Source organism: Phallusia mammillata, chromosome 4 (genome assembly GCF_965637545.1).
Source record: "Phallusia mammillata chromosome 4, kaPhaMamm4.hap1.1, whole genome shotgun sequence".
NCBI lineage: Eukaryota > Metazoa > Chordata > Ascidiacea > Phlebobranchia > Ascidiidae > Phallusia > Phallusia mammillata.
In genome coordinates this window covers 23,200,568-23,217,452 of record NC_137255.1, presented here as the reverse complement: position 1 = coordinate 23,217,452, position 16,885 = coordinate 23,200,568, and the positions used below count along the sequence as shown (strand labels likewise).

At 36.4% G+C, this 16,885-nt stretch overlaps 3 protein-coding genes and 1 long non-coding RNA gene across 4 annotated transcripts; 2 read left to right on the top strand and 2 right to left on the bottom strand.

Moving 5' to 3' along the window:
• Positions 1-3,887: 3,887 nt before the first annotated feature.
• On the bottom strand, positions 3,888-6,610 carry LOC145225084 (uncharacterized). The gene is made up of 4 exons (XM_080091722.1): positions 5,450-6,610; positions 5,209-5,361; positions 4,465-4,589; positions 3,888-4,317 (listed from the first exon to the last, which is right to left on the bottom strand). The coding sequence occupies exons 1-4, from the start codon at positions 5,600-5,602 to the stop codon at positions 4,086-4,088; spliced, it is 663 nt and encodes a 220-aa protein (XP_079947848.1). The 5' UTR covers positions 5,603-6,610; the 3' UTR covers positions 3,888-4,085.
• A 2,276-nt stretch (positions 6,611-8,886) lies between these two features.
• On the top strand, positions 8,887-13,927 carry LOC145225085 (uncharacterized). The gene is made up of 4 exons (XM_080091723.1): positions 8,887-9,250; positions 9,316-9,468; positions 12,985-13,109; positions 13,496-13,927. Exons 1-4 carry the CDS (start codon positions 9,098-9,100, stop codon positions 13,725-13,727), a joined length of 663 nt encoding a protein of 220 aa, XP_079947849.1. The 5' UTR covers positions 8,887-9,097; the 3' UTR covers positions 13,728-13,927.
• On the bottom strand, positions 11,418-12,988 carry LOC145225087 (uncharacterized). The gene is made up of 2 exons (XR_013859806.1): positions 12,720-12,988; positions 11,418-12,587 (listed from the first exon to the last, which is right to left on the bottom strand). It is a non-coding gene; the product is annotated as an uncharacterized LOC145225087 (long non-coding RNA).
• A 1,020-nt stretch (positions 13,928-14,947) lies between the features above and the next one.
• LOC145225086 (uncharacterized) lies at positions 14,948-16,851 on the top strand. The gene is made up of 4 exons (XM_080091724.1): positions 14,948-15,171; positions 15,577-15,729; positions 16,167-16,291; positions 16,370-16,851. The coding sequence occupies exons 1-4, from the start codon at positions 15,019-15,021 to the stop codon at positions 16,599-16,601; spliced, it is 663 nt and encodes a 220-aa protein (XP_079947850.1). The 5' UTR covers positions 14,948-15,018; the 3' UTR covers positions 16,602-16,851.
• Positions 16,852-16,885: the final 34 nt, after the last annotated feature.

Here is a 16,885-nt window from a genome sequence, read left to right as displayed (position 1 = left end):
AATTGTTTGGTGAGTCTGATCTTTGCATCTCAATAACAGCTGACTGATTAACAGCCACACATATGTCTCTTCTTTCTTTGTATTCTTGAATAACGTTAAAGGCGAACGTCCAAATCAGCTACACATCCACATGGGATAAAAATAGAAACCAAAAATAGAAGCTTTCCCGGTGGAAATAGAAGCCACCAATAGAAGCTTTCCCGGTGGAAATAGAAGCCACCAATAGCCTGCTGAACACATCAAAGTCCACGCTTATATAACAGTGCGAAACATAGGTCGGTGTACGAATTCTTTTTCTCATATTACTTATATTATTTATTTTCAGGTAGCCATGTAAATTATAGTGCCATAGCGCCATTTAGTGAACACCATATGCTTTTACACAGGGTAGAAACAACGCGTTCTACACGAAACACTACTGCGGAAACACTGAAAATGCCGACGGAAATATGTGTCAAAAGGGAATAAATACTATGTTTACTGTTAGATCTTTCTGGAACCCGAAAAATGGCTGAAAATAACCTATGACTACCATAGAAACGGAAATATAAACATTAGTCTCTGCAGAAATGAGGGTAAACACTTCCTTTTCGTGGTGTGATACGTTATTGCGTAATAACATGCTATAGATATCATAAACATTGCACAATAATGTTGCAACCGTTACACTAGTTAATGATAGGAATATCGTTTTGTGTATGCTCACGTTGTAACAGACGAAACGCAGAGATTTGCAAAAAAGAGACTGTAAAGCAACTAAGTCTGTTTAAACATGCATTTCCTAACAAAGTTTCATTTCCCAATATTTAGATCAATATGTATGACAAATTGGATGTTTTGCTGTCAAAGGAGTCTGCGAAAACAATTTGTACATACCTGGCCTGCTTCACATACAGAGTTTATTCTGCTTAGGCCTTTCAGTTAACTTTTCTCGTCGTTGACCAATCACAGCATGTGTACATCAAAGACATGTGTGCATTAGGTACTCATTAACTTGATCCCACACTCGGTATGACATTTAGTGTTTATTACAGGATCTTTCCCGAAAATAGTAGGCATCTTCTGTCGACGATCACTGATTAAATAGTGAATTATCTGTAAGAATAATTGACGAAGCAACAGCGCTTCCTAACCAGAATCTTATTCATAAGACGACTGATGATGCCCTTACGGGTGAAATATATATCGTTAAATAACATTTGTTGACTGATTCTGGTTAGGAAGCGCTGTTGCTTCGTCAATTATTCTTACACTCGGTATGAATGATAATCATTTGCGGGACCTGACCTAATATCAAACTAGACAATCGGTCTTGAACAAGGCGCTGTTTGATATTAGGTCAGGTCCAACAACTGGCTACCTAGCTAGTTAAATTTATTCAAAAAAAAAATACTGACACAAAGTGTAGTCAGGCCCGAATCAAGAGAGTTTTTTTGAAGAAACCTCAGCCCGAACCCCAACCTGGCCCGAAAAACCAGCCCCGACTTACAACTCTGGTTTGTTTTGGCTTTCAGCCTAACGTCCAAACTGATTTTTACAACATTAACTCGCGGTTACACAAACATGTGATATGGTCTGTAACCTAAAAAACTAAGATACATAAATATGTACTAACACAACTACAACAAATGCAGCCTATTCGCTCGTCACAACACTATGCTATTGATTATTATCATTCATACCGAGTGTGGGATCAAGTTAATGAGTACCTAATGCACACATGTCTTTGATGTACACATGCTGTGATTGGTCAACGACGAGAAAAGTTAACTGAAAGGCCTAAGCAGAATAAACTCTGTATGTGAAGCAGGCCAGGTATGTACAAATTGTTTTCGCAGACTCCTTTGACAGCAAAACATCCAATTTGTCATACATATTGATCTAAATATTGGGAAATGAAACTTTGTTAGGAAATGCATGTTTAAACAGACTTAGTTGCTTTACAGTCTCTTTTTTGCAAATCTCTGCGTTTCGTCTGGTACAACGTGAGCATACACAAAACGATATTCCTATCATAGCTTTGAAGTGGGACTCAATCAAGGCTTGATCAAAGCTGTAAAACCTACTATCAGATTTTGCAAACCGCCAGTTAAAAGCCAAAACTGTATTCGTACGAAGGTTAGGTTATACAAAGACAAGTAAGCGGAATAGTACATTCTGTTGCGCTACAGCGAAAAAATCGCAAGCCAAACAAATACGTGTTAACCATCTACATGGAGGGCCTATTTTGCACAAGACTTTTGACACCAAAAGACGAGAATGTCATTCGAACACTTTTTGAGTTTTATTGGGAAGAGGAAGTAACTATGAAATGTTTGCAACTATCGCCTCTTGAGAAAGACGTTATTATTAATGCTTACATGAAGGTGGGATCTCTAAGATAAAGGTTCTTCAATAAAGTCTATGTGACGAAATTGTTGGTGTTAATGTAACATTTTAACGTCGTTATTTTAGTTGGTCGTCCCTCAAAACTTTTCCATTGGTGCGTTTGATGTCAAATCGAATGAGATGTGTGCTTGTACGTTTGCTACCCGTTGGGACAGTTATCTCTATATGGACAGTTATGAAATCGATGTACACGCCCCTTCGCTTGCTAAGTTACTAAGGGTAAGAATATCGAAATGTAACAACGCCGTGCCTCTTGAAAATATAGTTCATAGTAATTTACATCTCAAAATACCTGAAATGTTACATATTATAACTGCTACGTTTAATACATATGTGATACTGATAGTTTTTAGAATCATGAGATGAAATGAGATACGCATGTTATTTTACATTTCAAACTGATAAAAATCTTACTATGTTTCAGTTTGAGGAATTCATGTTAAAAGACTTGCCACGGATTGTCAACCAACGACCGTATCTGCATATAGATGATATGCTTGTGCATCCAAAATATCAACGTCAAGGTCTTGCAATGCACTTGGTGGAAAGGTTGGATTTGTAATCTTTGCTAGACTTTCACTGGCATTTCCAAAAAGCTTTCCGGTTACAACAATTCAGTGTTATTGCTGTACGCAATCTGCTTAGCTTTTGACACAACCCTCAACCATACGAACGCAAACCTTTTTTATCGTTCAGGCTTGGGGAGATAGCCCGCCTTGTTCAAGACCGATTGTCTATTGTGTTGGTTGTCTTTGTCCTTCCGGAGGCTTTTAATGTCTAGGCCTGGCAATCAATCTTTCGGGCATAAACGGATTTCCCGAAAACGATTGGGGTTCGGGCCTGGGTTCGGGCCTGGGTTCGGGCTTGTACTTTCGAGTTCCGGTCGGGTTGGGCTCTAATTTACAAGTTTTTTTTTCTAATTTCAGGCCCGTTTACAACTCAAACAGTTACACGAATTTAATAGACTAAATCATACTATCTAAGTATTGCTTAGTTTCATGTTCAATTTTTAGAGACATTGTTTTTCATTAAAAGTTCGTATTCTGGGAAATAATTTCAACTTGTATCCTCAACTTCTTCTGATGAAATTACGTCGAAAGACGGGGCGGTTTTAAAATGTTGACAAGGAGGGTTATCAGCACAATGAGATAATTTTGTGTATCCTTTTACTGTGTTATAACAAACGCTTCATTTAATTTTACGTTTTGAGTGCTAGGAAAGCACATCTTTAACCAGTTTGTAATAAGTTATATAATTTTTTTATTTCATATTCTCCTTACCATGCCAAATTCTAAAATTGGTCGACTCACAGTCCTAAATGTTTCTCTGCGAAAAACTGCAAAAACAATTTGTGCATTTCCGGCCTTTTGCTGAACCTACAAATTATATCATGCTGATGCCTTACAGGTAACTCTTTTCGCTGTTGACCAATAGCAGTATATTAGCCACTAAGCAGTCGCTACACTTACTTATAAATGTCAAAATCATATAGCACGCAGTTTCTTTCAACGCGTTACTTGTATTTTATGTCAAACAATCGCAATGTTCTCTCTGGGTTCAGTCTTATTGCAGTCCGTTGGCGAAAGCCGCAATGCAACCAAGTCCAAAAAATTTCAAACAAGTTTACCCCAAATTATTACCACACAAAATTACAACAATCCGTTAAGATAAGGTTTTAGCAGTTAAAGAAAATCCAATCACAAACAGCTCTCCTGGGGAGAAAGGACTTTGGAGCCGAACGCAGCACCAGTATAGGGTGCTGGAATATCCTTAAAGATGACTTCTCCGCTTACTGTGTCCTTGTATTTGGAGTAGAGAACTTCATTGTGGATTTGAAACCCATGTTTTTTCGCAACTCCGTTTGACTTATATGTATTGGCCACGCATGTTAATAATTCGCACTTATTTTCCAACGCTATCTCTTCTAGCCTGAACGACAAAAAACATCGTGTCATTTTAGTTTATAGTGGTCTTACAGCTATATGCGGTTTGCATATTGCAATGACATTAAAATTGTTGTAACCCAAATGCTTTTGAGAAGTGCCAGCAAAAAAACAAAGATTATACAAATCTCACTTTTGCACCAAGTGCATTGCAAGACCTTGACGTTGATATTTCGTTTTCACAAGCACATCATCAATGTGCAGATACGGTCGTTGGTTGACAATTCGTGGCAAGTCTTTTAACATGTATTCTTCAAACTGAAACATAGTAAGGTTTATATTTCGGCAGAAGGTTAAAATTTAATACATAGGCTTGGTAAATACCTACGTGTCATAGATTTCATGAACCTAGCAGCTATGTTTTATAGCTGAGCTTTTATGTGTGGTAAAATATTATAATAGCAACAACTAAAACGAATCAATTTCTGTGTGTTTGGTTTTCATATTGACTTATTTTTCAATTTCGTACCTTACTGTTTCAAACGTAGTATTAAGGGTGCGGCTGTAGTGTTAAGGGTGCGGCCGTCTTATAATATTATGTCCTTTTTATGTAAAAATTTTTGCTTTGGCGCATTTTCAACCGTGAGGTTTTTGCTGCCGTTTCCCGATTCTGTGGCACTAGTGTAATGTTTCTGTACTGTTTAAACCATTTTCATGCCCGGTTTCAAAATTAATGCAATACAATTCAGTACAAAGTTGAATAAAATATAGGTAACGGACTTGTTCATAGGTAACGCATTATAAATATTTTGCAAATAAGAGATATATTTAAAATGTGCCGCATTTGCAAATAAGAGTTAATTATAGGTAACGCATTATAAATATTTTGCAAATAAGAGATATATTTAAAATGTGCTTATAGCGTCGTTTCGCTTACCCTTAGTAGCTTAGCAAGGGAAGGAGTGAGCTTATCGGTGTCATAACTGTGCATGTCAGGATTACTATCCCCAATGGAACCAAACGCGCATCCACATATCTCATCCGATTTGACATCAGACACACCAACGGACAAGTTTTGAGGAACGACCGACTGAAAAATCGTCGTTAACTTATATTAACATCAACGTTTTTGTTACACAGGTTTGTTTTTTAAAATACTTAAAATTAGGAAATCCCACCTTCATGTAAGTTTTAATGATAACGTCCTTTTCAACTTCCGATAGTTGCAAAGATTTCAAAGTTACTTCCTCTTCAAAATAAAACTTGAAAAGTTTGCGAATTATATTCTTGTTCTTTGGTGTCAAAAGTCTCATAAAAAATCGCCCCTCCATTTATTTTACACGCTTTTTTTTGGCTCAAAATTTTTTTGCTGTAACAGAACTGTAACGTTTGAAGTTATCGCCCATTAAGACTACAATGTCTATTTAAGTTCTAAACTGACGGCACAAACTAACATATAATTTTACGTTAACAAAGAGTATGTCTTTCAATTTATGCTTAGTCAAAGGTGAATTCACTATTATGCCTTTCGATTTGTGAGTGCTAATTAATTCGAGCTTGGAGGTAAGTTATAATTTCAGTAGGGCAATACCTTCAAATGCATACAACCTTTTACACAACACCATCTAATTTTAATGTAATGAGCTACGATATAGCCCACGTGGCACAATGATAGGAGCTTGATAACAATCCTAAATATTGACAACACGATTATAGAAACTAGAGACATAAACATTAGGCTTAGCAAAGTTTTAGTCTAGGTTTTAGTATCAATGCGACTAATCACAACTCTAAACATAATCATCTGCTTCGATGCAACTAAGACGAGGCTGTAATATACCTCTCCTCGGCTTGAGACATACGTTTTTGCACTTTTAAAAGATAATACGAAGTTACAAAAGTTACAAGAAAAATCCGCCATTTCGAAATGCCTCGCAAAAGTCTGTTTATCAGCCTGAAGACCAAGCGTTGTGTATCAATCCGAGAGAACCAAACCATCATGGGACAACCGGACATCCTGCATTTATTGACAAAACTTTCAGCGTGTATATGAAAACTTGATCACTTTTCAAAGAAAATGGAAACCAGCCCAAGTCTGTATTACAACCAGACTGTGTTGGATTATGCAACACCAACAGATTGTACAAGATGAAACTTGTCTTTGTATAAGTTTCTATTTAATGCAATGAAAGGAATATTCTTTGTAGAAAAAATCATTTACTTAAGTTTCTAAGCTGAAACAAGTCGGATGCTGTACTGTCAAACGAAAGACCTACAAGATTTCTTTGCCTAGGCCTTACGGTAAACTTTTATCGCTGTTGGCCAAGTAGTCTAGTTTGCAGTGTATTTTTTTGGACTAGCAAACGCAAATATATAGTCACATAACAAAGGGCATTTGTAACTCGGGGCAAAAGTAGTGTCGCTCCGAAACAAAGGAATTAATTACTGTACAACGAAGGCGGCTATAAAGAACGGTTTTGCGATTGGGTAAGTGTTAGGGTGTGTGATTTTAGAAAACGCAACATCCAAGACCTCTAGACTTTAAAAAAAGGTGTAATTGCCTTGACGTGTGTGATATGCCGCTAAAATGAAAAACACACAAAAATATAAAATACATTGCCACACCAGCAGGTACTGAATAAACTTGACCCCACACTTGATGTAACGTTGCTAGTTAGTCTTTTTAATCTGAGTAACTATTTATGCTATCATATGACGTCACCTAATTTAAAGTATGACGTTGTTATTCTACTATTGCGTGAGTTTACTTTATGGCTTTTTGTGGAAGAATTATGACTTCTAGTTAAAGTAACATTATATTATGAAGATAAAACCTGTCAATAAACGAGAACTAAAGTTCCACTCCACCAAGTGATTTAAATAAAAGTAAAACAAACAACTATAAAACACAAACAAGTTTTTTATCACGTGCAACAGGGGTCGGCCACATTTTTGCACTGCGGGCCGGTTTGAAACTGAAACTTTTATCACGGATCTACTCGTAGAAATTATTAATGCAAATTTGTGTTAATGTCAAGACCTTGCAATGCACTTAAAGTTACAATAAGCCACTTTCAAAACCACAAAACTTCCCATTTACCTGATTAACATATGTGTCCAATTAGCAACCGTAATACAAATTACAATGACCGAACCACGTACTTCGTTACGAAGAACGCAAGTTGTGCCGTACCTTCAAATAAACCATTTAGAATCAGATTTCGATAAATTTTCTAACATTCACTTAAAGGAGAGGTGTCTAAACAAGCTGCCCCACCACAAAACCGCTTATTCGAAATAAAAGAAATTGATGTATTTCTACGATAGGCTTGTGCAGCGACAGTGTGAAATGATCAGCAGTATTTTTAATGTCAAATGATTGGTGCAAAAGAGACTACAAGATATGCTAAGTTTATTTAACTAATTTAAGAATCAATTGCGAATGCCAAGGTAATCTCTGTTTTGTCATGTGTGTGTTTTAATGATATGCTTACAAAGCCGTTTGTCAACACAATGTTTGGGTATCAGACTTTGAATATGGTTGCAACCAACGTTCCTTTTAATTTATCATGTGTTTACACACATATATACACCAGCTTCCAGAATAGCGAACCTACTGTGATCAACTTTAAATGTAATACCAAAGCAATACTGATGAAGTAAGTATTCGACAACTGTTTGTCAACACTCCTACGTTGGAAAACAATAACGTTGTTTAAGGTTTGTGTTTGCAAACCTTCGGGCAACTGATTTAAAACATCTTAATTAGGCGATCGCGTCCTGTGGCACTGAATGAAATAAGCTAAAGGCAACATGTCCATATCGTAGCACACGCGTGTTTAAAACGCAAAAGGGGGTGTTTAGCGCACAGGATTGCATGATTCATTGCTGTAAGCCCGCAGCTAAGTCAGCTAATTAGAAATCAAAAGGTCTTAGTAAAAACCTCGCATATCAACGTTGCCATGAAGTCCTGTATTCGGAATATAAGGACCAGAGTTGTAAACGGGCTCGAAAGTGGAGTCATAACCCCGCCCGAACCCAAAAGTACAAGTCCAAAACCCGGCCCGAACCGAATCGTTGTTGAGAGGCTATGAAGTTTGATTGACAGGCTTATACATTGAAGCTTAAGGAAGATCAAGACAACATGGGCTCTGTTTGAGAACCACTGGCCTAGACCCTCATTTCGAATATATTTGTTACCAAAATGTTACAATTTCAAAATTATTTTAAATCAGCAAAGGAATTTGAATTGTTTAAGAACAACTGATTTAAAACACAGTCGATGTTCGTGCAGCAAACTTTGCCCAACTTAGATGCTACATCACAAAGCTCGTAGCGACAAACATTAACATGACCCAGCAGAACGACTCGTAACTGAATGTATGGTGATGTTTTTTGATCAGTGAAACAGAACGCCAAAAATGCCAAACAATTTTATCTTCTCGGATGAAACAGCCAAGCAATATCCTTGACATTACATCGTTTCACGCGAGTCATGTTTCGTGCACGAAAGCCGCATACAACTGGTCAACGTTCCAAATCACTCGTGGTCGGTTTGTGATCAAACACAAACGATAGAAGAAGGTAAACACCATAGGACAGTACATAGTGCACAGCAGTTTAAGTAGGTCACAGTAGCAACATTTCTTCTGCTGTTTTGTAGCTTTGGAAGATTAGCGTTAATGGCATTACATGTCTTGAGCAGAAGATTCATGTCTATTTAGTCAAACTTTACAACTTAATTCAACAGAATTCAGGCAACAAACAATCTAGTTTCGCACAAGTTAGGTTGTATCGCACAGCAGCTGGATTAGTTGTGGTGAAAAATGGCCAGTCATTTTCGAACAAGACGTTTGACGGTAGAGGATTCTGTTGGGATTCGCCAACTTCTGATGTTATATATAAATGAAGAAGTAACTGCAAAATGCTTGCAATTGTCAGCTTTCGAGAAGGACCTCTTTGTAGATACGTATTTGAAGGTCGTTGTGCAATAACTAAAGTTTGTTCTCGTTTAAAGATCTTCATGCAGCAACTTTTCTTACAGTTTGTTGTCCCTCAAGGCACTTGTATTGGTGTGTTTGATGAGAAATCGGATGAGATGCTTGCTTGTCATTTGAATACAGCTTGGAACAAACATGTACTGCCAGAAAATTTTAACCTCGGTCAACATACACCTGCACTGAACAAGTTACTAAGGGTAAGATTGCGTTTTTTTTTCCTTTTTACATAATAAAATTTTTACTTTAAACCAGTGGTTCTCAACCTTTTTGCTTTAAGCAACCAAAACATGGTGCATAAAGTTACAACCACATTCAGTCCAGGACAAAAATTTTAATTGCAACAAGAAAGAGCCATTGCAGTGTAATGTGACGTTGTTTTCCGCTGACAATTTACGTTTGTTGCATCACAATGGGATTTAGATGTCATAATGCATTGTGGTTTGTCGCCTACGTAGAAAGTTTTCAAACAAGTTTCATGCTATTTTTTAAACGCCAAAGCGTTTTTTTTTTTCAAATTGCGATTATTAATCTCGTTTTGCGGGAGTTAAAAAGTTGTCGCGGACCCCCTGAAAACGCTTGGCGGACCCCCAGGGGTTTTAACGCAACCCTTATTTAGCAACCATCATTACATGGACTATAATCCGGCAGCATATTTCCAAAATGTAATCTATTTCGCATATGGGGCTTTTTTAACCAATCACAGGTATCGTTTTCACCGCCGCTTCGGCAGTCCAAACCAATCAGAGAACACTTTGCTTTTGACCAATCACAGGACACGATGCGTGACAACCATGCAATCAACTTATTTTAAATTTTAAGTTCCGTTTCGCAGGTGTAGCTTGTTTTCATTAGCATTGCTTAGAGTTATGCCAGTTTAAGCATATGTATGTAGTTTTAATGGTAATAGCATTGTTTATAGTAATACCAGTATAAGCGTACTATGCATGTAGTTTTATTATAGTAATGGTAATTAAATTTAAAAAAACTGAACTTGAGTTGTTGTGTAGGCAAAACCATAGACCTAGTTGCAGCTAAAACTCAAAAAATAGAAGCACAACATTTCGTAGAAGCACTTGTTTGGTAGTAACAAAAGAAAGAACCGAAATGTTTTTTGGAGGAAAAAAACTTCAGCAGAAGAATAGTCAAATTGGCTTGGATATAGTGGACAGTCTTTCTGCAGATGTGAAACACATGTGAAATCTCTAAAACAAGCTGGAATTCCAAGTTGTCTTTGTACCAGCAAAAAATTATCCAAATTTGACCTTGAATTTTTGTCAAAAAATTGGTTTGGTCAACCAATCTGACGACTGGGGGTTGGTCCAAATTTTGACCGTGTATCAAGCCAAATTGGGGTTGCTATGTCAATGAAATTACCCAAAATTTGGGCCCTAATTTATACCGATTTAATTTCCAATGAATGTGTATCAAACATTTTTTAGTACTAAAAAATTCCAACATAAAACCAGTGCAATTAAATTCAACACTCTATGCCTTGTATCTATAAATGTTTAAGTCAAACTTAACACCGAGGCAACTTAACAAATGCAATCAAATAGGACCAAGTTGCTTGTAACAGATGAAGAAGTGCAGTTGCCAACAACCACTCTTATCCAAAGCACACTATTTCAGGATTGAGTGCTGTATCATTGTAGGACATTTATTGTTGCCGCATGGAAGTATGCTTAAGCCTCAGCATTTTCGACGTTTGTGTCATTATTAATTTGATCATGAACATATCATAACATAATAGAACAATCTTCACAAGAGATTGTATATATTTATGTATCAAATCTGAAAAAAAAAGAACCTCTACATTGCCAAAACTATCAAACTTCGGAAAGGATAGACCACAGAAAAAGTCTGGCTGCCCTGACACAAGCATTTCAAAATTTATGTGTAAAGTATAATTGGCGTCTAAAAAAAGTTATTTCAGATTGACACAGTGCATTCCAAAAATGTTTTAATCTGTATGTATTGTCTCAAAAGATTATAAAAAGTATTGTTTTCATATTGGTGATAAAATGTGATTAATGTTTGTTTAATAAAAATGAAATGGTTTTGGATATTTGTGGAAAGAAAAGACAACAATTAAAATTGACTGCTGGCTTATGGTTAAACACTATGCCTGCCTTTTTTAAAGTCATCATTATGCTTGCCGTTTTCCAGTTTATTAATTACACATATACGACCACAAGACTCATGAAGGCAGTGCAATTCAGGAGGCTTATACAGGACACTTTAATGGATACACTGTAGAAAATGAAAACTTTGGTGTACTGGGTAAATTGGTAGTGAACAAAAAGTTTTTTCAGGCCTAATTTTTTTTAATGACAACAAGGTCAAGGCAACCAGTACTTTTGATACCCATATAAACAACACTAGTTTTTGACAAGGATATTAATGTGAGTTTTCCAACATGTTTATACAATCTATACCAAAATCTAAAATAGAATGATGGTATTTCATTTTGTTATTTCCAACTATTGACCACGAAAGCTTTCGTTTACACATTTTAAACATCTTTTACAGAACCTCAGGATTTGATACATGTGTTTTGCCCCACCATAACTTAAATGTGTGCTTTTTGGAAGGAGGTGCAGAGGCAATTATTGTTCTGTACTTGCCAAAAACAATTTTAGGACAGATTGGAGAGTTCAACAAATCAACTGACGTGGGCCTATATGCTATTAAAAAAACTAAATGGAAAAAATAGCGCCCACAAACACTTCGTTACAAGAAAATAACACAGTATTTGAACTGGGTATTTGTATAATCCAAAGGTTGTTAACAACAAAAGATGTCAACTCATTACAGATTGATAGTACACTGCAAAAAATAATGGCTCACTATTGAGTCATAAGGACCAACCTTTAACTGTACTGACTCATTTTTTGACTGGAAATGAGCCGAAACCATTTTTAATTTTCAGCCAACAAACTTTCAGTGTGAAAGTAGAAACATGGCTCATTACAAGCCGATACTGGATTGATATAAGCCATGTTTAAAAAGATTTTTAAAATGGGCGATTCCAAACCGTTTTTGGCTTGAATTCAGCCATTTTATTTTTTGACTTCATAGCTAGCTAATTTTTTTTGCAGTGTAAGATTATACTGCTGATTACTGTAAACATTTTGGAAGTTTAAGCAGTATGTTGATTTCAGATATTTATGTCATTTAAAAGTAGCTTTAAATATAAAAGACCAGCCCTCATTGTTGCCATTACATACAACTTAAAGCATTGCATTTTAGTAAACATGAACACTTCTATCTTGCTGCTTGCTTTATCCGCGCTGTTGTTTTCACGATGCGATGGTATCTAAAACAAAATTGCATATATTTCTCTGAAAGTAGCCTGCATGTGTGCTGCTGTGCATAATATCAGTAATTTTACAAAGAGAAAAATATAATCAGTCTAGTTTATTGCAATACATTATATACTGGTCATTACCTGCACTTTTGTACTGAATGCTTCCATTTTCGCCATATTTTCAAAATAAAATATTATTTTGACTTGAAAAAGCAGTGACGACCTTACAACATCGAAAATGCGCAAAGTAAACCACTACGCAACGGCCTACGTGACGTAACGAAAGTCCGCAAAAATCTGTCCCTCTGATTGGTTAAAAAAGCCCCATATGCGAAATAGATTACATTTTGGAAATATGCAATCCGGCACTGTCATAAATGTCACTTGCACAATGTACTGTTTTCAGTTTGATGAATATATGCTTAAAGACGCACCGAAAATTATTAATGAACGGCCTTATCTACACGGGGAGATTGTTGTCGCGAATCCGAAAATCCAACGTCGTGGTCTTGCGATGCATCTAATGCAACTGTGAGTAGATTACCTTTTAATACGATCTCCAAACGAGCTGTTTATACAAGAGATGTACCGAATCTTTGTCAATTTTCGGCCGAATAAAAACAAATTTAAAGCGTAAAACGTGTCTTTTCAGCCTTAGATGCGGCACCGTACAATCTTTTAAACTACGTCAAAACTCCAATTGCGTCAAGTATTAACATTTTCAATACATTGTTTTTCGCACAGACAACAAATCAGTAATTTATTGGTGGCTGACAATCATGCCTAAGGCCAAGTTAAACCCTACAGAACTAAAATGTTGACGAAACACAAATATTCGAAAATTAGCCGATTCGGTACATCTCTAGTTTATAAAATTGTCCAATTAGCAATGAAAATTATGCTTTATGTTTTAACAGTCTCGAAGACATAGCGTTGGAGAAGAAGTTTGAATTTATTATCGGGGTTGCCAATACAAATAAATCAAAAGAACTGGTTAAAAAACTTGGATGGCAACTTAGCAATGAAGTTCGGTATTCGGAATACAAGGACGCAGTCACCGGTGAAGCAATCTTCAAAGACATTCCACCACCTCACACTGGTGCTGCGTTTTGCTACAAAGAACTCACCTCAAAGCGCAGTCGTTTGTAAAGGGAAATTTTGAAACGCTCATTTTAACTGCATTAACATTATTGTAACTTCAATACAAAATCAATTAGTAAACTGAAGCTTTCAATGCACCTAAATCAATCTGTGTTTTTCGTTTTGCAATGTATTGTAAATAATATCGATTTCGACGAGGTAATGGCATCCTTAGTTCTAAGCAAGAAATAAAAAATAAATTTAAGATATCGATTTCGCCGATTTAATGGCATCCTCAGTTTTAAGCAAGAAAGTACAAATGACGATTGTTTGCTGACTTACTAAGTAAGCACAAGCAACACAGAAAACAAGTTACGATATTTACAAATAAGATTTGGGTCGGGTAGAAAATGTCCGGTGTCCATGAAGCATCAAGTGGCGCTTGGGACCACAAAGGAAGATCAATCTGTCAGAATTGTGACACCAAAACCAATGTTTGATGTTATTATTACCGATACCTGGTAAACCAAGCAGCATTGTTACTTTTAGCAACTACATAAACGTTGGGAGACAGTACAAAGTTCCGATAGTCACTCTTTTTTAACAACTTACAAAAATTCCAAAAGCCACGCCTGATATATAGGCCGTACACAACAAATGTGTGCCACTTGGAAAGGGTTTTTTGTGCTGCGAGGTGTAAAACAAGCTGAACGATGCAGAACTTGACATGTAGTTGCAGGTAGCTAAGAAGTTGGGCTAGTACAAGAATTGTGGTTTTTAACGTGTGGCAACATTTGTTTACCATAAATTTTAGAAAGTATGTGGTAGACATAATGTCACATACGTTTTGCGTCATTCGAATAGGCTGCAAATATACCTGCGTTGTGTTATTAGAATTTATGAACAGTTCCTTAGTTTTCGAGTGCCAGCGAGTTATACAGTATTCGTATTTGAAAATAGTTAACAAATGCAACGACGAAATACATGAAATCAGAAACTTCATCAATACAAATTGCCCGAATAGTGTGCTGATTAATGATATCCTTGCTTAACGAAAAGCAAACGATCTATCATGTTTAACAGACAAACTCGTACCATATGGAATACAGTTTTAACAGTTTTTTGCTGCCACTATTTTCTACTGTTAAGTTTTTGGTCAATTTGCCAAATGTCACAATTGTAAAACAAAAACTTAGTTATGAAAGTCAAGTTGCCCAACATCGCAATTTTGTAAATCAAGAGTTTTAAACATGCTTTAAGAAAACTTCGCAGCCATTTCTAAAACTCTTTATATTTTTGAAGATTAAAGCTCAACAGCTGCGGCTGATACAGAAGGTCAACTTAGTTGAATGAGAAACAAATGGAAGGCCAATTTAGCACAAGACTTCTGGCAGTAGAAGATTCAGCAGAGATCCGCAAACTGCTGTTATTTTATTTGAATGAGGAAGTGACTGCAAAATGTTTACAATTTACAGACACGGAAAAGAATATCTTCATCGACACATGTATCAAGGTAATGTTAAACGGGAATGAAAAGCACTAACAGTAGAGTAGCTTACTGTAAGGCAGGGATGCACAACCTGTAGCCGCAGAAATGAGTTTATGCGGTGAATATGTTTAATAAAGTATACTTGCTGGCGGCCGTGCGTAAATAAAACTCGTTTGCTATAACTAATTGTATTTTAAAATTGCGCTAGAAAGATTTTGTGGGGCTGGGAAGAGTATTGAGTATGATGTTCATACAGCCTGTTCAGCTCGATCTGAGCAAGTTAGCAATTTTTCTAGACTTTTCAGGCGCGATTAGATATATACATGGGATGAACCAATAACATCAGTAATGTTGAAAGAAAACAAGCAGATATTCGTGGCCGTTTGTAAAACAAGGAATATTTATAAAGTTTAATTATTTTTGTTGCAGTTTCTTGTTCCACAAAGCGTGTCTTTTGGAGTCTTTGATGTTCAATCAAATACGTTGTGTGCTTGTGTTTTAGTCACAAAATGGAACAAGTATTTTCATCCAGAGATTTTTACCACGGGTGAAAACACCCCTTCTCTTGATAAAATGTTGAGGGTGGGCATTGTTAATTAAGAGTTGTTGGAATAAAATCGTAATAAAAAAGTAATATACAACGTGTTGCAACCCAATTTTTACGTTGTAAACTGAAAATGGTAGAGCTACTAACACTGAGCTTGGGCTGGCCCCCGCCCTGAGAACTTCTGGTAGGTGGCGCAAAAGAGCATAGGCGTTTATGGTAAGAATAATTGCTGAGTCAGCACCATAAACGCCTATGCTCTTTTGCGCCACCTACCAGAAGTTCTCAGGGCGGGGGCCAGCCCAAGCTCAGTGTTAGTAGCTCTACCACTGAAAATACGTTGCAAGATTGACAATAATAAAAGCGTTGAAATATTAGGGTAATATTTAATGTAAAATTGCAGAATTAAATATGTAAAAATGCAAAACAACCGAGTGTCAATTTTTAAGATTACAAACTTGAAACCTCTTTTCAGTTCGATGAATTCATGTTGAAGCATTTACCTAAAATTGTCGATAAACGGCCTTATCTGAACGGAGAGATTATAATTGCTAATCCGAAATATCAACGACGAGGACTTGCAATGCTGTTGATGCGAACGTTGGTACTTTAATTTCAGAATGGAAACAACACTTTTCAACCTAAAAGTTAATAGTAACGATCATTTCTGTTCCATAGACTTGAAGATGTGGCGCTTGAGAAGAACTTTGAAATGATCACAGTTGTGGCCAATACAAATAAATCAAAGGAACTGGCAAAAAAAGTAGGTTTTAAACTTTGCAATGAAGTTTTGTATTCGGAATACAAGGACACAGTCACCGGTGAAGTCATCTTCAAAGATATTCAACCACCGCACACTGGTGCTGTGTTTTGTTACAAAGTCCTCTCCTCCAAGTGGAGTCGTTTATAAACAAACCGTTTCTGCAACTTCTAACTTGTACCTCTTTAAAAATTACACTTGGAAGCATTATTTCCTAATACCATTGGAACCTTGTGTTCTATGAAATAGTGTTACCAGCATAACAAATAAAGCCTCGCTAAGTTTATCATGCCAAAGTAAAGCCCGAAAAACGACCAAAACCTATTTGTATCAAAAACAGAAGGCCGAAAGTTGGTGAAATGGTGGTAAAAAAAGAAAAATAATATTGGTTAATTTTTTAGATTTGTGCTGTTGACAAATGTGTTACATTGTAA

What these genes read in the sequence shown, in the direction of transcription:
- LOC145225084 (XM_080091722.1), bottom strand. Translation starts at nt 5,602, where the DNA reads ATGGAGGGGCGATTTTTTATGAGACTTTTGACACCAAAGAACAAGAAT. An exon ending in CCCTTGCTAAGCTACTAAGG is followed by an intron (nt 4,590 to 5,208) that starts GTAAGCGAAACG and finishes ACTATGTTTCAG; the next exon opens with TTTGAAGAATACATGTTAAA. An exon ending in GCAATGCACTTGGTGCAAAA is followed by an intron (nt 4,318 to 4,464) that starts GTGAGATTTGTA and finishes TTTGTCGTTCAG; the next exon opens with GCTAGAAGAGATAGCGTTGG.
- LOC145225085 (XM_080091723.1), top strand. Translation starts at nt 9,098, where the DNA reads ATGGCCAGTCATTTTCGAACAAGACGTTTGACGGTAGAGGATTCTGTT. An exon ending in TTGTAGATACGTATTTGAAG is followed by an intron (nt 9,251 to 9,315) that starts GTCGTTGTGCAA and finishes CTTTTCTTACAG; the next exon opens with TTTGTTGTCCCTCAAGGCAC. An exon ending in CACTGAACAAGTTACTAAGG is followed by an intron (nt 9,469 to 12,984) that starts GTAAGATTGCGT and finishes TACTGTTTTCAG; the next exon opens with TTTGATGAATATATGCTTAA.
- LOC145225086 (XM_080091724.1), top strand. Translation starts at nt 15,019, where the DNA reads ATGGAAGGCCAATTTAGCACAAGACTTCTGGCAGTAGAAGATTCAGCA. An exon ending in TCATCGACACATGTATCAAG is followed by an intron (nt 15,172 to 15,576) that starts GTAATGTTAAAC and finishes TTTTTGTTGCAG; the next exon opens with TTTCTTGTTCCACAAAGCGT. An exon ending in CTCTTGATAAAATGTTGAGG is followed by an intron (nt 15,730 to 16,166) that starts GTGGGCATTGTT and finishes ACCTCTTTTCAG; the next exon opens with TTCGATGAATTCATGTTGAA.